Below are 26,629 nucleotides of genomic sequence, written 5' to 3'. Positions count from 1 at the left end.
TTAAAGAAGAACCAAGGAGAAGTCAAGGTTCTGTAGGGCTTGCACTGGCGGGTGGCCCTCCTCCCTGCATATGCCATGGAGGACAGGCCACGTCTGGTCACGTGTTTAAATCAATCTCCTGTTCTACAACCACACAAACTGTGTGAGTGGGACTATTCTTGAAGCGTTAAATGCTAACGAAATAATTTGGGTTTCTAACAGAGACAGAGCTTACTGTCGCTTCCTACTATTTCTTCCTTGTGAATCTCATTGTTCTCCAGCAGAGTGGAAGGTGGAGCAGGTTGTTAAATTCAAAGCAGCTTACTCCTCTTACTGGTTGTAGAAACCAAAACGAGCAGGGATATGAATAGAGAAGGAATTTAAGTGGATGTAAATGTGGGAACATGAATGACGAAGAAGAGATGGGAAGTTCTACATACTCTTGGGAATAGAAGGAACGGTAGAGCAGTGTGCAAATCCTATCAAAGGCAGTGGCATATCCATAGACAAGTGTGCAGTTGATCAGTGTTATTTGAAGTCAGTTGAAGTCAGTCAAGCATTTTGAATAGCGTGGAAACAAGATAATTTTAGGCGATTCTCAATTAAAGATGTCACTGAAGGGGGCGTGGCAGTCCTGTAAGTAGACAGGTGGAATTTTCAACCCTGTTTCAAAATTAAGTTTCATTTTATGCAGCATGGCCTTTTGTTATGGTTGTTGATGTACATGGCTCATCTCTCCTATCACATTGTATTCTCTTTGAGGATATAACCAAAATGATTCACTTTTATGTTTCTTTTAATGTAGTAGGCACTAAATAAATATTTGTTGAGTAAATTCATTTTGAAAATAATAAATCAATACCTACGAAAATAGACTTTTCTTGTAATTATAGACTTCCCATGGAAATCATAACGATAATTAGGCTTAAATTACTTCTGTTCTGAAAGACCTCCCAGTGGGTCTGAAAGGCTGGCCTTGCCCTGTGGCTTTTAGACCAGCACTCAGACATACGGGTGAGCAGAGCCCACGCGTGGGTCACATGGGCCAGCGCTGTGGCTGCCATGTGGCGGCTTCTCCGTGAGCACGTGGTAGTGGTCGCTGCACTCGGGACGGGGCTGTGAATACCTGACAGCGACACAGTGGCAGAGCCCAGAACCTGGATCCTTCCAGCCACTGGAGAGCAGTGGCTGGAACACGGTCAGTTAGGCGACCGTCTTCATCCACTCCTGTGCGAACTCACGGGCTCCTTCTTCCTGTGAGACACTGTTCTGTGTTATCGTCAGATGACGCACATCCCCTTATATCACATAACAAATGTTAACGTAACTATAGCTGAGAAATGGGGAGAAAAATTAATGTACATCAGTTTTTATTGTCACAGCGATTGATTTCAAAGAATTGGGATTTATGACGAGCAGGAAACAATGAGAAGTGACCTGATAGGAATTGTCCTATTTAATAGTTAGCCATCAGTTAGGAAAAAAGAAAAAGAAAATTCGTAGAATTTAGAACAGGGTGATCCAGAAATTGTCCAATTAAAATTTGATATTGCAGAAAATGTTCAGAAGATTGTGTTTTGTGCTTACTTCTGATTTCTATAAATTCTTTTTGCCTTAGAGTTTATAGAAATGGTGTATTTCATTACTTACAAAATTATCCAAAAAAAGAAACTGTGGATAATTTTGTAAGTAATGAAATATACTGCTATTTTTAAGTATCTATTTTACTTAGATGCCTATAAAACTTACTGTTATTGTATATTATCTTTACTATTTGAACTTTATCATTTGAAAAGTCAGTCTTACTATCCCACCCCAGTCCAGGTCCTCTTCACGCCCCGCTCTCCTGACGTAACCACTTGTGATCATTCATATTTTTGCCCTGCTAGAGATAACCTAAACACTTTGCTGATTCTCTGTTTCTTGGTTTATAGGCAGCGTCCGGTTGTTGTCACAGATCAGGAAGTTAGCTCATGCACCCGGTTTACCGCTACACCTCTCCTCTCTCCCCTATTTTTTTACTGTATTCATTTTGGTTTTCTAAGTGATTACCTTTACCACCTGACTTACCTTACTTAAATCTTTTACTTGATTCATCAAATTGAATTATGTCTATGTAAGCATGAGAATCTTTACACTTGATTTTCCTATCTATTACCAACTTATGTCAGCTATACTGTTGTATTGTTTATGACATTTACATTCTGTATAATACTATCCAATCCAGTTGTTTTTAAACTGCATGTTTTGATTATATTTGCTTTACATGAGTAAAACTTAAAGATATTCTCATGAATAATCCAAGTGATCCAAAAATACACTGAGCAAACGTAGAAGTTCCCTCTGCCTTGGAAACCTTTCCATAAATATAATTACCATCAATAGTTTGCTAGGCTTTCTTCTAATACCCATTTAATGCATTTGTGTATCTATATGAGTATATTGTATAGTTTTCAAAAGCTGAAAGGATTCTTATATGTATTTACCTGGGACTTGCTTTATTTTTTTTTTAACTTAACAGTGTGTCTTGGAAGTTTTTCCGTGGTAGTACATAAGGTGTACCTTATTTTGTTGAGTGGCTTTTGTCCAACAAATAGGGATGAAAGATGAGCTGCACCCACACACACCAGGGCTTCCTCTGTAGCATTTGAGGGAGATTCAGAGACAGGCGTGTCATCGTTACTCCTCCCCTCAGCCTGTCTCTGTACCTGTCACACCTGTGGTTCTCTGGAGCCACACTCAGGGACGTTGCGGTGCCTGGCGTCAGACTGGGAAAGGCACCATGGGACTGGTCAGCTCCACGGCTTGGGGAGTCCACCCTGGATGGCATGAGGTCAGGGCTGTGCGGGAGCAGTCGTGTGGCCTGGCCTGCCAGGTCGCTTGCCTTGTTCTGGCACAACATGAACACTCATGGTTGGGGGTACCCTTGCTTTTCCTGTGATCAGGCTGTGCCCTCCCAGCATTCTACCAGGATGTAGTTGGCTTCCATGGAGCTCTGTAGGAGACCAGCTCCTACTCTGGGAAGCAGGCTTGCAGGGTAACCCTTACCTCTCAGCAGTATGGAAATCTGTAGTGTGGATCATTGTAAATTAACAACTCATTTCCTTTGTAAGCAAACATCTAGTTTCACATTCTTCCCTAGTGTTTAGCCATAAATAATGGTTTAATGATTCTCCTTGTGGATAACTTCTATAAATGAACTGCTAAGTCCAAGAGTATGTGTGTATTTTACTTTTGAAGGCTGTCATCAGACGTCTTCCCAAAGCCTTTGCTAACTGACACTTACCAGTGGCATTCGTTTCCCTTACCATTCATTAATGCTACCAGTCTTCTTAAATTTTGCCCTTCTGTTACCTTAGGCTTTAATTGGTATTTCCTTGGTTACTAGAGTCATTTAATGCTTACATAACCATTTGTAGATCTCCAGTTAGGAATTTGTTGCTTATGTTTTTTATCCAGTTTTTAAGATTTTTATCTTTTTTCTTATTAATCATAGGTACTCATTTTGTAGTCTGTATATTAATCATTTTATATATGTTTCATATATTTTGTCCATTTCTTTGCCCTGTCTTTTAACTTTATTTATGACTATTATGCTATATAGCAGTTTTAAGTTTTATGAAGTGTTTTTGCTACATCTTTTTATAGCATTTGTGTTCTGAATTTTATTCAGGAAAGCTCTTTCAAATCAAGATTATAAAAATATTTTCTTGTATTTTCTTCTAGCACGTTTATAATTTAGTGTCCTTAGGTTAATCTTAAAGTCCAAATGACATTTATTTTTGCATGGTATAAGACCACAAGAAGTCTAAAATTCCACCTGTCTAACTTATTCTTCCCCACGTGATAGGCAATTGACTGAACACCATTTGTTGTATAACCCATCATTCCCTCATTGATCTGAAATGACATCTTTATCCCTTGTATATATTGGTCTTTGTGTTCTTTGTCCTGGTGATGTATTGCGTTCAACACTCCCAATGACATTCATCTGTTTGCTAAACATCGTTGATAAAATGTTCCATTTTAACCAGAGGAATATGAACTTCTTTATTCTTGTACCCTCTAACCAATTTTAAATTTAACCAGCACAACTGCTTAGTAATCTAAAATTACCAGGCTCTTTCTTTATGGGTCCTTTAGTGAGAACATAAGTGGCAGAGGACTGTATCCTGGGCTGTGTTACGTAAATCGTGGAAGAAGCCCTTAGCTGCTGTATTGGTTACTGCCTGCCAGCTGCAGTGACTCGCAGCTTTATTTTCTTCTCCCTTGGAGATTTCCCAGGCTTTCTTAGACTCAGTTTTTGCTCAGTGAATTTATAATTAAATACTACTGGTTAAAAAAATGTGAAAACTTCTTAAATTTAGTTTACAAAAAGACTTCCTTTGGATTATTCTTTATTCATTTTGGATTACTCTTTTAAAGATACAGTAGAAGCCTCTTTCAACTGAACTTTTAGATAAATATGTACTATAATACACTTGTTCCAATGCAAACTTAACTACAGAGTAATTCTTTTCAAGGGTATTAGTTCAAAAAGTATATTCTGAACAGGCAGAAAAAGAAATCGCATTTCTAAACATATATGCATGCATGCACTATATAACTGTTTGGGGAATCTATTTTTCAAACGAATTGAAATTGCCTTTTGTATACAGTGAGAAAATTGCTAATGATGATCCAGATAGTTGAACTGTACTGCATTTAATAGAAAGACTAGCAATAGTAATCAAAAGCGAACTGAGTACCTCCTGTATTTTCTGAACTTGTTTAATATCATTTACCTTAACCCTCATGACAGCCTTATGAGATACATATATTATTCCCATAAAACAACAACAACAACAAAATACTCCATGGTCAGAAAGTGTGGAAGGGAGAATGTTAAAGAAAACTACCACAGTTCTTTAAGTAGAACTTTCAGAAGATTTTAATGTCCATTTACATACACAACCTGTCAGATTATTAGCAGTAGACCAAGACAGTCTTTAATTTCACACAGGAGTTTGGGAGTGGTGAGGCAGGTACATAGCTTCCCTTGGGGAACTAGGAAAGGAATGTTCATTGGGATGTGTGTGCACGTTAGCGCATGACATCTGTGCCCGCTTTCTCTGCATTTCCTTTTCTTTATCGGTAAGACAGTATTACCAGTACATGTTAATAAATACATAGAAATTACCTGATTGTGTCTTAGTGATACTACTTTATTCTCTCTGGTTCCGTAGTTAACTCATGATGTTTGCCACACCAGCTCACCAGCACAGTCTTGTGATTGACGACCTGATGGCTTGGGTGGGAGGTTGTGACCTGGGAGGAAAAGGAGCAATGCAGAAGGATGAGTTCTACCAGATGTGAGCCTTGTGCAGTTTGGTTCATTGTAACAGATGGGCGCAGGCATAGACAGACCAGCAGACTGTGATAGGAAATCCAGAATTAGCTTCAAATAAATAAAATATTGATGAAGGTAGCATTTCAAGTCAGTGGGGGAAAGGTAGACTATTAAGATGTTGTCTTGACAGCTCTGGCTAGCAGTCTGGGTCCACAGTTCACACCACACTCTAGGAGAATTTTGAAAGGGACCTAATATTTAGTGGAACATAATGAAACTATTCAAGTACTAGAACCAAATTTGGGACAATCCTTTTATGACCTCCAAGTAAGGAAGCCATAGGACAAAAGATGAACAAAATAAAACACTTCTGCTTTTCAGAAGATGCTGTAAGCAAAGTCTAAAGGAAACTAAGGAAGAAATATTTGTTACTTTTGTCATAAAGTATCTACCTCCTTTATGTATAAGAGAATGCCTAACAACCCTTAGAAAAAAAACTGATCAAAAATATGGAAAAGCAGTACAGAGAAAAGAAAATACATATGACATTTCAATATTCGAAGAAACTTTATTCGTTACAAGAGAAATGCAGATTAAAACTTCTAAAGGTTAAAAATTGAAACCCCAGTGAGCTACCATTTTTCACCCACCAAGTTGGCAAAAATTTGAAAGTTTGGTAACAACACACTACAGTGGCACGAATGTGCAGAAACAGACTCTCTCGAACATTGTTGGTGGAAGTGTAAATTGCTACAACTCCTCTGGAGGGCAGTTGGGCATTATTTATCAAAATTACAAAAGCATATGCCCATTGCCATTGGAAGCAATTCCACTTGGCATCCTGAGATTTTCTTGGCATCCTGAGGAATGGAAAGTGTTTCACAAGATGATTCATTGCAACCTTGTTTATACTAGCAAATGATTGGAAACAACCTAAATGTTCATCAGTAGAGGGTCAGTTAAATATAATACTCTCTGTCCTTACCGTGAAATACTGCCTGGCTATTAACAGAGGAAGGAAAGGAGGCGGAGCAGAGGGAGGGAGTAGGGGAGGGTAGAGGAAGGCATCAGGAAGGACACTCTGGTCCTACATAGTCACGTGGAAACAACATCCCCACGCCCTGTTGTTAGGCGGACGAAGGTGCTGCTGACACGTGTTATGCCCACAAATTTACATACAAGAAGAGGGGAGAAAAGAAGATACAGTGTGTTTGTGGATTGGAAAAACCATTCTTAATTCTCCCGAAAGATTGATAAGAGGTTAGGGATCCCGGGTCCCTGGTGGAGGTGGGGGTGATCGGCCCGTGCTGGGAGGAGGCTTTACTATATCTGTCTATCACTAGACTGTTTGATGTTTGAAATATGTGAAGGTATGCTTCTTCAACTTCAGCGGTGCGTTATTTTTTAATAACTGAAATAATATGCATCAAAAGAGGAAAAAATATTCACTAGGATTTTTTTTTAAGCTTCCTTCTTATTAGGTTAAATAACATAAATTTAACATGCTTTTGTGTTAATAGTGAGCGTGTAGTACTGACATAATCTTTTGGCGTTCTAGAAGCACTTGCGGTTTATTTTATTAATTTATTATTTTAAAATGCACTGCTTTTGAACTGAATAAAATATTTCCTTTATTACATATTTTTTAAGAAGCTGTAAAATTAGTCAGGTCACATCTCTGGTCCTTTTGCTAATTGCCCAGCCCACGCTTTATATATTTATACATGTATATATGTACATATATGTAAAGCTGCCTCAAGATTTTCAGCGTGTCCTATTTCACAATTTCATGTGAAACGTCCTCATAATTTAGAAGGCCTTCCCCGTAAACCCAGTGCTTGCGCTCACGGGCCCAGCAAGTCCGGCATGGGTCCCTGCTCCCCACAAGGAGCCTGCAGCCCTGCGCTGAGGCATCTAACTTCCCATGGCACGGTGGTCCCACTTTCCCTGCTAAGAGCTCCTACATCTGTTCTTTTTGTCGTCCCACACTGTCTTGATTACTGTTGCTTCATAAGTTTTGAAATCAGAAAGTGTGAGTCCTCAACTTAGTTCTTTGTGAGATGGTATTGAGTCTTCTAGGTCGCATGCATTTCCTTGTGAATTTTAGGATCAGCATGTCAATTTCTATAAGAAATCCAGCTGAGATTTTGATAGGATTGCACTGAATCTGTACATCAATTTGGGGAGTATTGCCATCTTGATAATATTAAGTCTTCCCATCTATGAACATGGGACAAAAATACACTCTCTACCTTAAAAATCAATGTCCAACTGAAGACATATTCAGTCACCCACTCCTAATGATTGTATGCCCACTTGGTTTAACTGCTGTTAATTCCTGGCAATCTAGGTCAGACCCGGTTTGAAATAATGTCTTAGAACATCCTTTTCTACTTTATTTTATTGTTTTTTGGCCATGCCACATGGCATGTGGGATCTTAGTTCCCTGACCAGGGGTCGAACCTGTGCCCCCTGCAGTGGAAGCGTGGAGTCCTAACCACTGGACCGCCAGGGAAGCCCCTAGGCCATCCTTACTTCTCCTGCCTGACCTGCTCTTCATTTGTCCCTCTTCAACTTACCATTCTAATTACTACTTGAAAGTTCTGTTTTGGGGAAGAATATCATTTTGGGGCTCAATGTCATTCAGAATTCCTTGGCTAAAGTTACCCAATCTACTTATTGTTCACTGAATCTTATAACATTGCTGCATAGTCAGCTACCTGTTTTAGGATAGTCTCGAGTATAGGGATTGCAGTTTGCCCCTACTTTATAGGTGTTCTGCTTTAAATGATGTTGATATAATATGTTATAGCTTTTACTTTTTAGGCTTGGATTGAAATAGTTTGATTTTGTAGGTGTGAAAGGTTCCTTTTGGTCTCAGTATTTTAAAAAATTTTATGTTGCATGACATTAGATGCAGGACAAATTATGATAATACGCAAATACGCTATTACCAATGAAATAGATGAAATGTATCTTTTCTATTGCAGACAGACATTGACTATTTTTTCTTCTTGTTTGCATATATTTAATGTTTCTTATATGTGTGTATAAAACAGAATTATAAGTATACACACAGATGTATTCTTTACGTAAAATAAAAGATATAAATATATATATATAATAAATAAAAATAAATAGGTATAAAATATATGTATGAAACGATCCTTAACCTGAAATACCAAGTTCCACACCACTTCTTTCTTGTTTTTAGTCTATATTTTTAAATAAAAAGAAGGCTCTCGTCTTTTTAATCCTCCCTCCCCACTTTCACTTGCTTCAGTAATAGTCCCCTGATTATTAGATTCCACGTGCTATTGACATACTAAGAGATATTGCTTTATTTTTATCCAGGATACACACTTCTCAAAAACAAAATATTCACTTTTCAAAGTCATCTCTTTCTTCCTTCACCGAAGGTTAGGATTTGTTGCTTATATCGTCCCCCATTTAAGTAGACATCATACACTGAAATGTGTGTACTTGGGTAATTTGAATTTCCTCACTTGATCAGTGATTGTCTTTGATGACTCTTTATGCCTAGCTTTTTCCATAAGGAAATAATATAGGTGGCACCAAAGACTCAACAGTCCTCATAGACAGTAATAATTAAGTACAGTAGTAGGTTTTGTTTTCACTCCCCGATGTCAGTAAACAGTGGTGAATTTAGGGGGTGTCTGTGATGCCATGGAAAACGATTGGGAGATCCATTGACTCAGAGAATGACTTGGAACAGTTCACCCAGTGAGTTCCCCAACTGGTCCTCTTCCTTTTCACTAGCACAGAGTGGACATTTGTCTCATCTGCCTTCAGATGGTTTTCTGTGTTACTTCTGTCAACTTGATGCAGAGCTGTTATTTATTCCAAGAATATTTATACATTTAAGAGACTCTAGAACCCCACTCTTTTCTTAGAATGTGCCAGTACCTTTGATACGTAAATACTGTAAGGAAGGAGGACTGTGGTGTGCCTGAAATGCCCTGCCCCTGAGCAGAGAAAATTGACATTCAGATTCTGTCTTAACCACTTTTCTAGCCCTGTAGCCGTTGATACTCATCTCCGAGATGATCCCTCAACAGTCTCTGCCACGGGGTCCTGGGACAGTGTCAAAGTAGCCAGGCCAGTGGCAGGCACACAGAACACGTGAGGTTCTTACCCATCATTACCCTATTACAGTGCTTATTAATTAACAGTAGGGAATTTATATAGAAAGCAAATTTGATAATCCAGTAGTGACAAGAAAGAGATAAGTTGTACATGCGTATGTTCACTAACTGTCTTATGCAGATTTAGTCTAAGTTCTGAGAGAGACTTAACACAGAGCTTGACAGAGCCCTTGCCAAAGGCGAAGTGCACACAGCTGAGAACATCTCTGCTGCACCCGTTCTCTTCCTCCCCCTCCTCCCCCTCCCGCTCCTCCCCCTCCCGCTCCTCTTCCTCCTCCTCCATCTTCTTTGGTGTTATTTAAGTTTTTTGAAAAATATGTAAGCATTAATATGTAAATCATTAAAGTATGTTTGGAAAAAAAAGAAATGGGCATTGCTGCATCGGGCATTAGCGGCCTGGTGTGTTTCTTTCTAGTCTAGGCTGAGAGGGATCTGACTTCATCTTCCTACCCATGTAGAGCCGATGTGTACATTTGATGCCAGGCCCTGCCTGGGGATGGGGGGGAAGTAGCAGAAGCTTTCCCAAAGGAGTGTCTCGGGTCCAGCTGTAGGGCTGTCAGCACAGCGTAGGCTGCCATTCAGGAGGAAGGTGATTGTAGGTCAGCTCCTCCACGTGCTGGAAGGAAAGGCTGTCCCTGTGGGGCACTGTTCCCAGCGCCACGGCCGTGAGCTCTGCTTGCTTGATGACACCGCTCCGCCCTCCTCTGGTCCTGAGTGAACAGCTAGCATGTCTACCGAGTCTTTGCGTTTCTGAAGGTGTTTGCTGCCTCTACGTATGAGTGACACCATAGCTACTCTAAAATTTGGGGTTATAACCATTTTTGTATTCTTCACCAGTGCTCCCAGGGTGCGTTCCTGGGTGCAGTTACGTATTACACAGAAGCATAATTCCACTTGGAAGTCTTGCGGCCGTGCGGAGCCACAGAAAGCTTCGTCGTGGAGCCCTCATAATCTGAATCAGTGCATCGTGAGATGCGTTTGCTAAATACCTACCATGTCCTAACTTTTTTTGGACATGGAACCTTTTCTTCAGACATCGTCCTACAGGATTTTGTCCTTCAGCAGTATCTGCAGGGAAGACTGATAAACACAGTGCTTGATTTTCTTCGGGCACTTCATTTTGCATTGGAAATCTGAGGCCATCTGATTCTTCATACCTCACCCCCGACACACACACACACACACACACACACACACACACACACACACACACACACACACACACACACACACACACACACACACACACACACACACACACACACACACACACACACACACACACACACACACACACACACACACACACACACACCCTGCTTGAACCTGTGCCGGGCGCCTTTTACTACCGCTCTAATGACGACAGAGATGGAAGGGAAGCAGCTGCACGTGTGGATGGGGTCGGGGGCGCAGTCGCGGTGCCTGTGCTGAGAGGGCTGGGAGCAGGCGGAACAGTTTGCCTCATGAGCAGTTCCCTGTGCCCGGGGTTCTGGCCATTTCAGGCCTTGCATTTCTGCGTCTGCAGGAAAGCAGCGGGAGAGGAGCCTATTTTCAGGGACACTTTGGTGGGCAGTACACAGACCCTGAGTTGTATTTATTCAGTCCACCCTCTTCAAACCTACACCAGTACAGGAGCCTCACTGGGACTTTGCGCATTGCCCAGCTGTGGGCTGAGGGGCTGTTTCCAGCTACTTTTCTATCGTCACACTATCTCAGAGCCTTACTTAGAAGCAGCTCACTTGACAGGTCTAAAAGTCAAGCATCTTTTTTTCCTTAGTGCTCCAATTTCAGTGGAGGTGACAGGGCTTGCCTTTGTATCACTACTCCGTGGTGCAAGGTGTGTTCTCGGGATTAAGGAAACTCCTTCACTGCCCTCAAGTGGTGCCAGAATAATTTGATATTAAAATCATAGAACTTGGGACTTTGTGTTTCCAGTTCTGCATAGAAATGAATCGCTCAGGTAAAAGCCAACCTAGAAATTAGCACCAAGGTTACAAAAGCTCCCAGCCTCATAGGATTCATGTTAACTCTTAACAGAGCACAACACTTATAGCATACATAGCACCTGACACCTGTGAGGCCTACATGAGTGGTCACTGCCATCGTGATCTGTGGTCTCATGTTATTGATTTGACCTTAATTCCGTTTACTTTTCTTTCTTACTTGGTAGGTCAAACTGTGCTGAAAATATCCGCAAACACATTCTACATACGGGCAAACATGAAGGAGTCAAGATGTACAACTGCCCCAAGTGTGACTATGGAACCAACGTCCCTGTGGAATTTCGGAACCACTTGAAAGAACAGCATCCTGACATCGAAAACCCTGACCTGGCCTACTTGCACGCTGGTAAGAAACTAAAACTATTATATAAAATGCTTCACTCATCACAATAGTTATTAGGCTATTTGTGCATTACCAGCATTTATTTAAATGTAGTAGCATGTGTGATAGTATCTGCTTCAAGACTTATAAAAAAGAACACTTGGTCTTATCCCCCTCAACTATGAAAACAGGTCTGTTCAATTATATTTCATCAAGAGCAAATATGACGAAATAATCATCGCAGGACAGCAGAGTTATTAACAGCAAATACTCAAAACACGGTTGAGCTGAAACAGTAGTAGTTGTTTGAGCTTCGTATTTTGGCTAATTGATAAGGTTTTTAATCTTTTTCAAAAAATGTTTGTGATTTAAAATGTTATGCCTGCCCTGTCCCTTGTACCACAGTTTTCCAGTAAGTACCTGGAAAGGAGAAGAATGTGACTGAGGAGAGCAGGAGAACCTGGATGGGGTAACAGAGTGCCACACGTGTCCCCAAAATTAGGAGGGACCGTCATATGGGTTTCAGGGAACGTTGGTGATGGCAGAGGCTGCTGAGAGCACTCTGGCCTTGTTGGACTGGCCGTCAGATGCTGTGGAAGGATCAGAGATGCGTCACCAACTGCAGGGTTAAGCACGTTGACCCCTGGGGCCCAGCCTTTTGTTTAGTGAACAAGGGGGCCTTGAGTGCGGAGTTCTTCCGTGCGGAGTAGCCAGGTGATGGGTGGTGAGTATGGGACCTGCCGGAAGAGGTATTCCCCTGCAGGACATTTGCTGGAAGTTCCAACTGTAGCCCAAACAGGACTGTATTTAAATAATGCCAGGGGATGCCAGGGGACCCAGGGGATGTTTAAGGCAGGTGCTTTGGGAGCAGTTGGAGCTGTATGTAAACTCTCCTCCCCGTCCTGGCTGTGTGGGTTACAGGCAGGCTCATCTCATCACCTTAGATTTCTCGTACGTAAATCGATGTGATGGGATCTATTTAAAGTGTTATGGTGAGAATTTAAAAAGATCTTGGCTATGAAGCTCTTAGCACAGTACTCTCGTGCCGAGAATGATCAGTGCAAAGGATTGTGGGTGTTGGTGCTGATGCTGGCGAAGTGACACTAGTGTTTGAAAGTTGTGTGAAATCCCAGCCCAGATGCAAGGCTGCCTTTGCAAACTATGTAAATGACATTGGTTCATGTAATGTCTACAGTGAAAGAAACAGAACTTGTTGAGTAATTTGAGGTAGAATAATAGTCCTAATCCATTTGACACTGCATGTAAGGTTATTATTTGTTTTCTGCTGATGTGCTCTCAAATTTCTCTGTTTATACTCATCAGATCGACTCTTTAAAGTCATGGTAAAACATCTGATTTAGTAATCTCTGTTGTACCCACGTCTGTTTTTGAAAAAGAAAAACGGGGGTCAGTATTCTTTGCATTTTGGTGAGGTTGTTACTGAAAAGGTTTTGAACTAGACAGTTTATCAGCTGTAGTTCACAAAAACAGATAAAGTCAAATGGAAATAGCTTCTGGCCATGAGTACCTATGGATTCTTTATTAATATGAGTGCATGACAATGCAGATGTCAGAAATATTGCCTAAAAGCTGGTGCTTCGAGAAATGGCCAAGCAGAATGATCTAAACTGATGGTAGGTTGTCAGCAAAGTACCATTTTCAAGGTAGTTTCACTATTTCAGCTTCTCAAGATGTAATATTGACGCATTCTGTCTCTCTCTTCCATTGCACCAATTAGACATTAAAAGTAGGTTATTTTCCTAAAATAAGGTGTCTCTAGCTCTTAAATGAGGTAAACAGCAAAGAAACGGGGAGGAAGCTAATTGCAGCCCAAAGAAACACATTCCTTTTGTTGTTCTGCACAGAAAGGACAGACTCTTTGCTTACGCCATTGCTGCCCTAGTGATGCTGAGAGTTCTGTTTTGAGATATCATTTGTATAAAATCTTTTTTAGAAAAATTATCCTAGTTTCCTTGTGTATGTGTGTGATGCTCTTGAACATTGGATCCTAGTTGTCTGTTTGTATTTTTATGATTCTTTTGGAACCTTTTTCTATATAAATCACAGTAGCATTCCTCAGTATTTTGACAAACGAAATCCATGTGGTGCCTGTGGGGTGTCACTTGTTTATTCCCCCCGTGCAAGGCAAGATTGCTCTTCAGTAATAGATTTGCTTTGATAAACTTAGCTCAGTTAAGAGAAAACTTTAAAACGGCATAGTTCTTAGATTGACTTTTTCACCTTGTAATTCTGAGTCAACTGTGATACCTTCATGAATGTGTGGAACGCGCCTTCCTCCGTGTGAAGTGAGATACTGAAGCAGGCTCTTGCTTCCATGCTGTCCGGTAGAGGAATTAGGCAGCACAGTGGATGAATCCCTCATGGACGGTACTGTGCAAGGTCAGGAGGTGGCCTGAAATCTTCAGAGTGGGTTATGGCCCAGACCTGACGGTGACTATCAGCTGCCTTCTTTGCTATCAACAGTATTCATGTGTTGAGAAATCTGTAATCGAAAATTCAGTGAAGCATATGAAGCAGTTCTTTCAAACTACCCCAGAACAAATAAACAGATTCACTCTGGATCTGACTTGGCTCTCCCATGTAGATCAAACATCTAATGGTCTCATGAGAAGGAAAACGTTCAACAACAGCAACAGAAAAGATTGTAAATAATGTCATTTGGGGTATTTTAAATTTTAGTTAAGATGATATTTGGAAATGTCTATGTTAAAATAAGGTATTTAATTTTTTTTGTTGTTGGAAAACAGTTCCGCAGAAAGTGGTTTTCCTGTGGTTGTGCTTCCCCCGGGGGCCCTGCAGTGAGGTCTGTGCCATCTCTGGGGTCCCTCCTCACTGTGGCATCCCGTGTTTCTGTGTGCATGGCCTTCAGGGCAGGCTAGGTTTTAACTTCAGCTCTCATTCCCCTGGTGAATGACTTTGGAAACCCTGTTTTAACTCTGTGGGTCTCAGTCTTCCCCTCTGTAAGCCTGGGATAGTGATGCGTACAACACAGTTTTCGTATGCTCTAACCGAGGTGGTACACTATGTAAGCTGTTTGACGTGATAATACTTAGCATTCATCGTTGCCCAGTGTTCTTCCCTGTTGGCTTCCGTTGATGATTCATTGTCTTCTTTCTCAATTGTTGTTGGGAACTAGAAGAATGACTTTGATATCATTTTCCGTTTCATACTCCTGAGAATTAAAGGCTATATGTGAGCTTTAATTTTGGTTGTAGCTTTTGTTGAAAAACAAGATACAAGTGGTCATTTATTTTTTTTTAAATAAAAGTGGATTATTTAGAAATGTAGTATTTGATTTCCAGGCATTTGGGGATTTTCTAATTATCTTTTTGTTAACTACTGAAATAGTAATATAAATTGATTTCTAGCTTATATCTACTGTGTGTACAGAGCATAGTCTGAATTATTTTAATCCTTCAGAATCTGTTTATACTTTCTTTATGCCCAGCATATGGTGAGTTTTGGTAAATGTTTGAGACATACTAGAAATATCGGTGTTGTTTGGTGCTGTATTCTGTGTTTACTATATGTCACTTACCTCATTTCTTTACTGTATTGTTCAGATTGTCTGTATTCTTACTGATTTTTTTTTTAAGCTAACTCTATCAGCTATGTTAAGAGAGGTATGTTAAGGTTGCCCACTGTGATTATGGATTTGTCTGTTTTTCTGTTAATTTTGGCTTTACATATTTTAAAGATAAATCACTGGATACTTGGAACTTTAGGTTTGTTTTATACACATACACACCTAAGATAAAGAAAAAATACATAATTCTCTTATAATTATGAAATGTTCCTTTTTCTCTGTAGTAATACTTCTTGCCATCATTCTGTGTTTTATATTGTATAGCTATACCAGCTGCCTTATAAACAGCATATAGCTGCATTTTGTTTCTTTTATCTGCAGTGACAACTTTAATCTTTTACTTGAAATAGTCCTTTACTTTATTATTTATACTCGATAATCGATATACTCATCATAGTCAAAACCCAAAACTACTCGAATGTCCATCAAGTAGAGTGTAGAAAGGTTGCATATTTACCTAATGGAATACTCTACAGCAATGAGAATGATTGAACTACAGCTAAAGCAACAATATGAATAAATCTCACCATCGTATCACTGGATGGAGTTAAGCCAAACAAAAAGGAGTATATTCTGTATGACTTCATTCTTTATTAAATATAAAAGCAGCCAAGACTAATCTGTGGTGTAGAGAGCAGGGTCTGTGTCCCCTTGGGGCCAGCAGTCCCTGGGATGAGGAGAGGCGGCGCTGGTTCTCCTTCTTACCCCTGGTGTTGGGACGCGGTTGTGTTCAGTTGGGGAAAATTCCTCAAGCTCTTCTCTGAGTTGTACCCTTTTCTGTAGGTACTTCTCTTTTTAAAAGAACAGGATTCCCTTGACCCCTAAACTTCTAAAGAGGTTCATTTAGGTCCACTCTAGATCTAATATTGATGAGATTATACGATCACATTAGTCCCGCAAAACTGATGTCAGATTGCAAGTGGCCAGAATCTTTTCTGTCATTGTACATTACACTTGTTCTCTATTACGTGAAATCCATTTCATCTCAAAAGTGATCTTTATTTGAGCTTCATAGTTTTAGCAGTTGTATTTCTCCCATCTCTCTTATCCATGAATAAGCTTGGTGTTCATTCACTACACCTTGAGAAAGAATTACACACACTTTATGTTTGTAATACAGGTGACCTTCAGTTGGACTTGGGTGGTAATATTTCAGAATACTTTAAAAATAACCTGAGGATTGAGATGGAGAGGGCCAAGGAGAGAGTGGAGGGGGTGTGCCAGGGCTCTGCTGCTTGTGCCTACGAAGAAGATGTTTTTTCTCATGGACTCCAAGAGACAGACTCGATGTTATGCCTCCACGGCTCAAATTGAAGCTGTGCTCCCTGCGCCTGCACAGACGCGCCTGGAGGGCCCAGGCGTGGAGTGGCCACTTTCCCGCAGGATGAGCGCTGCGTGGAGACTAGGAGGTTGGCTTAGTTGTTCCATATTCTCATCTGAGAAGCTGGGACTTTAAATGTTTCTGCCTTTTCCAAAGGTAATAATCAAATGGTGTTCTCTTATTAGGGGAAATTAAGCATTAAGTGATGGGATGGTATTTTTCCTAATTTCCTTAATTTTTCTACTGTCATATTTTTTATCATATTTGTATTGATATGATTTTCATTAGTCTTTATATATATCAATACTTAATCATTTACAATATACATTAGATTATTGCCTGTGCAGGATGATAGCACATGAATCTATCAAACCCTCTTCACAGATTAGAATTTTTTATTCTCCTATAAGATAGTCAGTTTTTAAATTCTTTATGACATGTATTATTTAACTTCATTCCATAGCATTTCTCTTACCCAGTTATAAGAATAAGAATGTGAAAGTTTGACTCTTGTCAAAATTCCAAATCCTTTTTCTTTCTAGTGGTAACCAGTTCAGTACCATTTAAACTATATTTAACTGGTTCCTTAATTCTCTCCAAGTGCATCACTTTATACTTAGGCAGATTGTTTCATATTCCACCTCTGAGCCCATTTGCTGAATCTATCACGGTTAAGATAAAACAGCTATAGCCTTTTGTATCTTAACCATTCCCTCTCATTTAGAGCTATATTCAAATTTCGTAATATAAAAGGTTTTCTTCATCATTAATTAAAAACATTAGTGTTCTGATATATAGAGAGCCTTGTAGAACGCAGTCTTTTCCCAAATTCTTTGGCCCTCTATTTTTAACCCCATTAACTTTCATCCCCTTTTGTTAGTTGGGTGCCCTGACACATGTCATGACATTTTGTACAATAATTCATTTTATGAAAAGGTCCAAAAATCTCAGAAAATCCTGACAGTTTCTCATTGGTTCTCCCTTACATAAACCAATTATTACTTCAACTTAAAAAGGAACGAAATTTTTTCTGACATGATTGCCTTTGGTAAATCCATGCTGACTCACTCCTATTAAATTGTACTTCTCCAAATGTATTATTAAGCTCATCCATAAGTATCATCTCAAATTTATTTCCTAATATAGATGTTAGACTTACAGCTCTATAATTTTCAGCCTCTCCCCTCTTTCTTTTTAACCTTCAGACTGAAGTCCTTGTTTTCCAGTCTCCTGATACTTCACCATTTAACAAAAGACTTCCTAAAATAATTAATAGTTCAACAATTTGATTCTTTAACCTCAGACATCATCCATGGGTTAATTTACTATTTTTCTTAACTGCTGCTAAATGTCTTTGTTTCTTTCAAAGTCCTATCTACATAGTCTGGTGCCTTCTGTCCATCATGGCACAACAGATTAGGTATTTTGCTAATTGGCCTCTCTCTCCGCTCTCTCTCACTCTCACTCCTGTTGCAATTCCTAAGTTTAGGACTATCTTACATTCTTTGTAGTCAGTGGGTGAATAATGTCAAAGCACTATTTTTCCATCAGTCTCCTTTTTTTCAGTAATATAATCGCTCTCCAGGATGGTCTCATTTGTGTTTGTGTGTCAGTAAATGTGCGGTTTACTGGTGAGTTAAGCTGACTCTGAACTCATCACCATTTCTCTTTTATTGAGTAATATACTGATATAGGTTTTTTCAAAACTTTCTAATTAACATTCTTAAATATTTTAAAATTTAATCTCCTGAAGAATAAATATGTTCTCTCTAACATGTCTTCAGTATATGTCTAAAAACTTCCCTTATCTACTTTACATTGTGGAGCAGGCTTAAGGAAATATTTGCCCCTTGTGTCTCTCTGGTCCACTTTCTGCCATTTCCTTCCCTCAGTCCTCCAAACTGTAATATGTATGGCTTCCTATTTTAGATGGTTAGTATGGGGAACTAAAGAACTCTATTATTTTGCACGTTTTGCCTTTTTAATTGCAAAGAAAGAAAGAGGAAAGGTAGTAATAGTGTCTGTGATGAACTTTTCATTAGGCCATTAAATCTTCAAAGCAAAATTCTTTGGTAGGTGTTATTCCCAATTTAATGATTTAAAAAAAGAACCTTCAAGAGGTTAACTTGCTGATTGAAATCCATGCCTGTTTGTCTTCAAGAGTTTTCCAATTATATAATCCTACATATCCAAGAGCTTTAAAAAAAAAAACAACAACTCCTTGTTTGGGAAAAGCATTAGGAACTCGTGGAGAAATCAGCGACTTTTAGAAGGTGGCTGCTGTCATCGGCCGATGCTGGCCTTCAGCTGCGACATTTCCAGCCTCCAGCCGACCCTGCTCGCTTCAGACCGGTCCCCACAATCTGAATTGGCTCTGGCCAGTCCGTCCTGTTACTGTGTGTTGGTCCTGAAGGCAGTGGTCTCTGTATACTGACAGACTCCCTCGGTTTGTCTCAAGTCTGAAGTCAAGGGGAGATTCTGTCAGCAACCAAGGACCTCTGTTCAGTCCTGAATGGCGGGTTTTTCCTCCAGTTCCAGGGTTTGTTCCTATACTTGGTGCTCCTAAGTGTATAGTTATACCACCCCTTAGATTGTCTAGTTGGTGAATATATTGTGCAGTGTTAAATACATTACACCCTTAAAGCTGTTTGCCCATTTTGTCTTTATTTCAAAAATCTGAACAAATGGCTAGCATATACTTGAACTCTTGGTGAAATTTAAATGTTAATAAAATAGTATACACCCCCCCCCCAAAAAAAAATCAGCATCTATGGGTTAATGAAATTCTTATCATGGAAGCCTTAATATTGAGTTTTAAGACATCAAATAATTTGAAAACGTGTACTAGGAAGTAGCATGGTACAATATAATTAAAAAAAAAAAAAAAACCCACTAGGGTAAATGTTTTCACAGTTGTACTTCTACTGCCTGGTACAGAATTTGGAGGATAGATGGATGGATGGACAGATGGAGTCAAATGAAATAGGTTTTAGTGTCCTGACTTTATTGCGATTGAGATGTGTGACTTTAAGCAAGTCTCTCAACCTTCTACATCTGTATTCTCAGCTGCAAAATGACTAACAATGTTTAGCCTTTCCTTTGAATATGAGGTTCAAATTAAATAATACATATGAAAGAGCGAAAGTTATCATTGATATTGAGATTTTCTGTAGAAATAAAGGCATTGGGCTTTTTTTTATTGCTGTTTTAATATTAAGAAAGTAGTACGAGAGGACTGGAATGTATTTTGCATTTATTTGAAGTTGTTATTGAGAGTAATGAGTCTCATAACTATATACGTGTGTATATGTTTTCTGTGTGTGATACATATATTAGCACGTCAGTCTGAGCATATATCCAAAGTTAGGGCTAGAAAAGGTCTATATAAAACTTTTTCAGAGTAGAAACTTATTATTTGAATTATTTTTATTCTTTGTATGTTGCATACTATATTTTTAAAACGAATATGATCTTGAAATAATGTCCTTTCTAGTGTATATTTTAATGTTCTGTGAAGTCCTTAATGGCATTCACAACATTTAAAATAACGTCAGAGTACACAAGTAAAATACGGCTTTTGTTAGTAATACCTAATAGAATTCACTGAAAATATCTCAAATTCATGTAAATCCATTTAGTTAATCATTTTTGATGGATCTCAAGCCTTAAGAGCACTCAGTGTCATCCCCTAACTACATAATCTTAAAGAGAAGTTTTAAAGTGATGTTTAATTTTTTTTTTCCCCAGAAAAAAAAAAAACTCTATCCTCTTCTTTCTTGGGCGACCTTGCTAAGTGTAATTAGCCTGTATAATTCAGAGCCACGGTGAAACTGTCTTTTAGGCTGCTTTCCTCGCTGCCACAGGTTATACAGGCACATACAGTATGGTTACCTCATCAGCAGGCAAAATTGTGATCTTATCCCCCCTGACAACTTCATTTATCAAAATTTTAAGGGAAAAAAAACTGATTGTGGAAAGTTATAGTAGGGGCAGTATGATTTTATCAGGTCATTGATGCGGCTTTTATTTTTATATAGACCTTTTATCATCTGTTTAATTCAATATAATTTATATATTTTAAAAATTTACACACCTTCCCAGACGTATCTTGACCCCAACTAAAATGCAGTTTTATATGAGGAAACAAGGTAGGTGGTGACAGGTCCTGCTGCTGATGCTGCATCACAGGTGGCTGTCTCCAGCAAAGGCATTTAGTGAAGAATGGCATCACAAGTTTTTCACATTATCAGGAAAGTGGAGGTATCTTGTTTAATTAGCTTTGAAGTTTAGTTCTGAAGATGTAAAAATGCATATTATTACTCATTTGCAATTTCACTTATTTCTATTTTTAGCAAGCAAAATTACCATTTAGCAAGTTTTCCTTGTTTTAAGTTTTTATTTTGAAAAAACTTGCAGAAAAGTTGGAAAAATAGTACAGAGAGTTCCCATATATCCTTTACCCAGCTTCCCCAAATGGTAGCATTATATATAACCACAGTGCAATTACCAAAATCAGACGTTAGCATTAGCACAGTACTGTTTTCTAAACTATATTCTTTATTCAGATTTCACCAGGTTTTGCATTCTGCTGTTTTTCTTTTCCAGAATTCAGCTCAGAAACCAACATGCCCTTCTGTTCTTGTGTCTCCTCAATCTTCTCCAGTCCATGGCAGGTTTTCCGTCTTTCATTGTCTTATGTGACCTTGACATTTGTAAAGAATATGGATTAGTTATTTTGTAGAATGTTCTTTATTTTGCATTAGTCTGATGTTTACTCATGACTCGGTTGCGGTGTTTTTAAGAATTTCTCAGAATAGATGTGGAGTGTATCAGGGGTACGGTAGGGCAGATGATGTAACCTGGACCAGTTGAGTAAGATGGCATCTCTGTATTTCTCCACTACAAGCTTACTATTTCCCCTTTTTAATTAATACGCATCTCAGGGGAGATACATTCAGATTATGCCAATAGCCTGTTTCTCCTTAAGCATTTAACCACTAATTTTTACATTCATTAGTGGATCTTGACTGCAACAAGATCTTTGGAGTTCTAATGGTCATTTTCTCTTTTCCCCATTCCTTCTACATTTAATTGGAATTTTTCTTTAAGGAATATCTGTCCCTTCTCTTCCAATTATTTTTTGTTCTATTAATTTTTACCAGCATGGATTTCTTTTACTCTATGGCTTATAATTCTACTGTATCATTGTTATTTATTTTCTTGCTCACAATTCTTCAGCTTTGGCCATTGCAAGCTCTTTCAGGAGGACTCCTGTGCCCTTTGATGTGCCCTCATGCTTTTATGAGCATCTGTTTACTTTCTGACACCAAAATGTGATCCATGTTCATCTGGTGGTTTTCCCTCCCCTGGTGGTAAAATCAACGTCTCCTTCAGGAGCCTTAGTTCCTTTCACTGGTATTTAGAAATCCTGATATGTATACTGTATGTATTCATTGCTTCTGTGCGCCCTTTGCTTTTTGGCCTTCTCAACAGACAGAACTAGGAAACGGCTGTGTGCATACTAACCCCTGCATTCCCATAAATATACGTTGTTTTATTTGTCCAAAACATAAATTATCTTAGCTATAAAATCCTTAAAAGAAAACATATGAACAAATCTTTGTCACCTTTGGTTAAGCAATGCTTTCTTGATTATGACCCCAAAAGCATGAGAAATAAAAGAAAAAAATAGATGAGTTGGACTTTACCAAATTAAAAAAACTTTTGTGCCTCAAAGTACACCATCAAGAAGTTGAAAGGAAAACCTATAAAATGGGGGGAAAATTGCAAATCTATCTGATAATGGACTTGTATTCAGAATATATAAAGAACGCTTATAATTCAACAATATCAAGGCAAATAACCTGATTAAAAAATGGGCAAAGAATCTGAATAGCTATTTCTCTAAACAATATATATACAACAATATATATATAAATGGCCAGTAAACACATGAAAAGATATTCAACATCATTACTTGTTGGGGAAATGCAAATCAAAACCACAGTGATGGGCGTTAAATGAATACCACATTTACTCTTCTTGGCAATTATGAATAGAGGGGCTATGAACATTCACATGTAGATTTCGGTGCGAATGTAAGGTTTCATTTCTCTTGGGTAAATAAACTAACCTGAGATACCTGGATGATATGGTACGTATATATTCAACTTCTAAAGAAAACCGTTGAACTGTTTTCCAAAGTGTCTACACATTTTATATTCCCACCACGCTGTGTGAGAGTTACCGTTGCCCCACGTCTTTGTGAGCACTTGTTATTGTCAGTTTTGATTGCGTCATTCAAATAGGAGTTGAGTGGGATTTCATGGTTTCAGTTTGCATTTGATTCCTAATGATGTTGATTATCAATGCTTATTTGCCTTCTTTGTATTTTCTTTGATGAAGTATCGTTTGAAATATTTGCCCCTTTTTCCCTTGGATTATTGTTTTAAGAATTTTTTTTTAATGTTTCTCTCCTTTTTATTAATTTTTCAATAAATTTTTATACAGATATGTATATATCTAGATTAAAGTATAAAACATGTCCATCACCCTAGAAATTCCTTATTCCTAACACCAGTGCCCCATTTCCCCAGAGGTAACCATCATTGTGAATTCTGTCACCATAAATTAATTTTGACTATCCTTTACTCACATAAATGTAATTGCATAGTATATATGCTTTTTTTTAAACATTTTTATTGGAGTATAATTGCTTTACAATGGTGTGTTACTTTCTGCTTTATAACAAAGTGAATCAGTTATACATATACATATATCCCCATATTTCTTCCCTCTTGCGTCTCCCTCCCTCCCACCCTCCCTATCCCACCCTTCTAGCTGGTCACAAAGCACCGAGCTGATCTCCTTGTGCTATACAGCTGCTTCCCACTAGCTATCTATTTTACATTTGGTAGTGTATATATGTCCATATATACACTACCAATCTCTCACTTTGTCCTAGCTTACCCTTCCTCCTCCCCGTGTCCTCAAGTCCATTCTCTAGTAGGTCTGCATCTTTATTCCCATCTTGCCCCTAGGTTCTTCATGACCATTTTTTTTTTTTTTTTTAGATTTCATATATATGTGTTAGCATATGGTGTTTGCTTTTCTCTTTCTGACTTACTTCACTCTGTATGACAGACTCTAGGTCCATCCACCTCACTACAAATAACTCAATTTTGTTTCTTTTTATGGCTGAGTAATATTCCATTGTATATATGTGCCACATCTTCTTTATCCATTCATCTGTCGATGGACACTTAGGTTGCTTCCATGTCCTGGCTATTGTAAATAGAGCTGCAATGAACATTGTGGTACATGACTCTTTTTGAATTATGGTTTTCGCAGGGTAAATGCCCAGTAGTGGGATTGCTGGGTTGTATGGTAGTTCTTTTTTAGTTTTTTAAAGAACCTCCATACTGTTCTCCATAGTGGCTGTATCAATTTACACTCCCACCAACAGTGTATGAGGGTTCCCTTTTCTCCACACTCTCTCCAGCATTTATTGTTTGTAGATTTTTTGATGATGGCCATTCTGACTGGTGTGAGATGATATCGCATTGTAGTTTTGATTTGCATTTCTCTAATGATTAATGATGTTGAGCATTCTTTCATGTGTTTGTTGGCAATCCATATATCTTCTTTGGAGAAATGTCTGTTTAGGCCTTCTGCCCATTTTTGGATTGGGTTGTTTGTTTTTATGATATTGAGCTGCATGAGCTGCTTTTAATTTTGGAGATTATACTCCTTTGTCAGTTGCTTCATTTGCAAATATTTTCTCCCATTCTGAGGGTTGTCTTTTTGTCTTGTTTATGGTTTCCTTTGCTGTGCAAAAGCTTTTAAGTTTCATGAGGTCCCATTTGTTTATTTTTGTTTTTATTTCCATTTCTCTAGAGGTGGGTCAGAAAGGATCTTGCTGTGATTTATGTCGTAGTGTGTTCTGCCTATGTTTTCCTCTAAGAGTTTGATAGTGTCTGGCCTTACATTTAGGTCTTTAATCCATTTTGAGTTTATTGTTGTGTATGGTGTTAGGGAGTGTTCTAATTTCATTCTTTTACATGTAGCTGTCCAGTTTTCCCAGCACCACTTATTGAAGAGGCTGCCTTTTCTCCATTGTATATTCTTGCCTCCTTTATCAAAGATAAAGTGACCGTATGTGCGAGGGTTTATCTCTGGGCTTTCTATCTGTTCCATTGATCTATATTTCTGTTTTTGTGCCAGTACCATACTGTCTTGATTACTATAACTTTGTAGTATAGTCTGAAGTCTGGGAGCCTGATTCCTCCAGCTCCGTTTTTCTTTCTCAATATTGCTTTGGCTATTCGGGGTCTTTTGTGTTTCCATACAAATTGTGAAATTTTTTGTTCTACTTACGTGAAAAATGCCAGTGGTAATTTGATAGGGATTGCATTGAATCTGTAGATTGTTTTGGGCAGTATAGTCATTTTCACAATGTTGATTCTTGCAATCCAAGAACATGGTATATCTCTCCTTCTGTTTGTATCATGTTTAATTTCTTTCATCAGTGTCTTATAATTTTCTGCATACAGGTCTTTTGTCTCCTTAGGTAGGTTTATTCCTAGGTATTTTATTCTTTTCGTTGCAATGGTAAACGGGAGTGTTTCCTTAATTTCAGTTACAGATTTTTCATCATTAGTGTATAGGAATGCAAGGGATTTCTGTGCATTAATTTTGTATCCTGCTACTTTACCAAATTCATTGATTAGCTCTAGTAGTTTTCTGGTAGCATCTTTAGGATTCTCTATGTATAGTATCATGTCATCTGCAAACAGTGACAGCTTAACTTCTCCTTTTCCAATTTGGATTCCTTTTATTTCTTTTTCTTCTCTGATTGCTGTGGCTAAAACTTCCAAAACTATGTGGAATAATAGTGGTGAGAGTGGGCAACCTTGTCTTGTTCCTGATCTTAGTGGAAATGGTTTCAGTTTTTCACCATTGAGGATGATGTTGGCTGTGGGTTTGTCGTATATGGCCTTTATTATGTTGAGGTGAGTTCCCTCTATGCCTACTTTCTGGAGTGTTTTTATCATAAATGGGTGTTGAATTTTGTCAAAAGCTTTCTCTGCATCTATTGAGATGATCATATGGTTTTTCTCCTTCAATTTGTTAATATGGTGTATCACATTGATTTGCGTATATTGAAGAATCCTGCATCCCTGGGACAAACCCCACTTGATCATGGTGTATGATCCTTTTAATGTGCTGTTGGATTCTGTTTGTGCTAGTATTTTGTTGAGGATTTTTGCATCTATGTTCATCAGTGATATTGGTCTGTAGTTTTCTTTTTTTGTGACATCTTTGTCTGGTTTTGGTATCAGGGTGATGGTGGACTCGTAGAATGGGTTTGGGAGTGTTCCTCCCTCTGCTATATTTTGGAAGAGTTTGAGAAGGATAGGTGTTAGCTCTTCTCTAAGTGTTTGATAGAATTTGCCTGTGAAGCCATCTGGTCCTGGGCTTCTGTTTGTTGGAAGATTTTTAATCACAGTTTCAATTTCAGTGCTTGTGATTGGTCTGTTCATATTTTCTATTTCTTCCTGGTTCAGTCTCAGAAGGTTGTGCATTTCTAAGAATTTGTCCATTTCTTCCAGGTTGTCCATTTTATTGGCATATAGTTGTTTGTAGTAATCTCTCATGATCCTTTGTATTTCTGCAGTGCCAGTTGTTACTTCCCCTTTTTCATTTCTAATTCTATTGAGATGAGTCTTGTCCCTTTTTTTCTTGATGAGTCTGGCTAATGAATGGTTTATCAATTTTGTTTATCTTCTCAAAGAACCAGCTTTTAGTTTTATTGATCTTTGCTATCGTTTCTTTCATTTCTTTTTCATTTATTTCTGATCTGGTCTTTATGATTTCTTTCCTTCTGCTAACTTTGGGGATTT

The 26,629-nt window shown here is 38.5% G+C and overlaps 1 protein-coding gene across 5 annotated transcripts in view; it reads left to right on the top strand.

Moving 5' to 3' along the window:
- The window catches only part of ZNF407 (zinc finger protein 407), a 519,604-nt gene that overhangs the window by 263,141 nt on the left and 229,834 nt on the right, over positions 1 to 26,629 (top strand). For 4 of the 5 annotated variants that reach the window (XM_082417046.1, XM_082417047.1, XM_082417044.1 and 1 more), the window contains exon 8: positions 11,645 to 11,823. In XM_082417046.1, coding sequence (XP_082273172.1) covers positions 11,645 to 11,823 — 179 coding nt within the window. Of the gene's footprint in view, positions 1 to 11,644; positions 11,824 to 21,332; positions 24,118 to 26,629 lie in introns of those variants that run through there. The other variant, XM_082417045.1, reaches the window with a different exon arrangement.

Source organism: Balaenoptera physalus, assembly GCF_965194825.1.
Source record: "Balaenoptera physalus genome assembly, chromosome: 12".
Lineage (NCBI taxonomy): Eukaryota > Metazoa > Chordata > Mammalia > Artiodactyla > Balaenopteridae > Balaenoptera > Balaenoptera physalus.
This window is presented reverse-complemented; position numbering and strand designations above follow the sequence as displayed.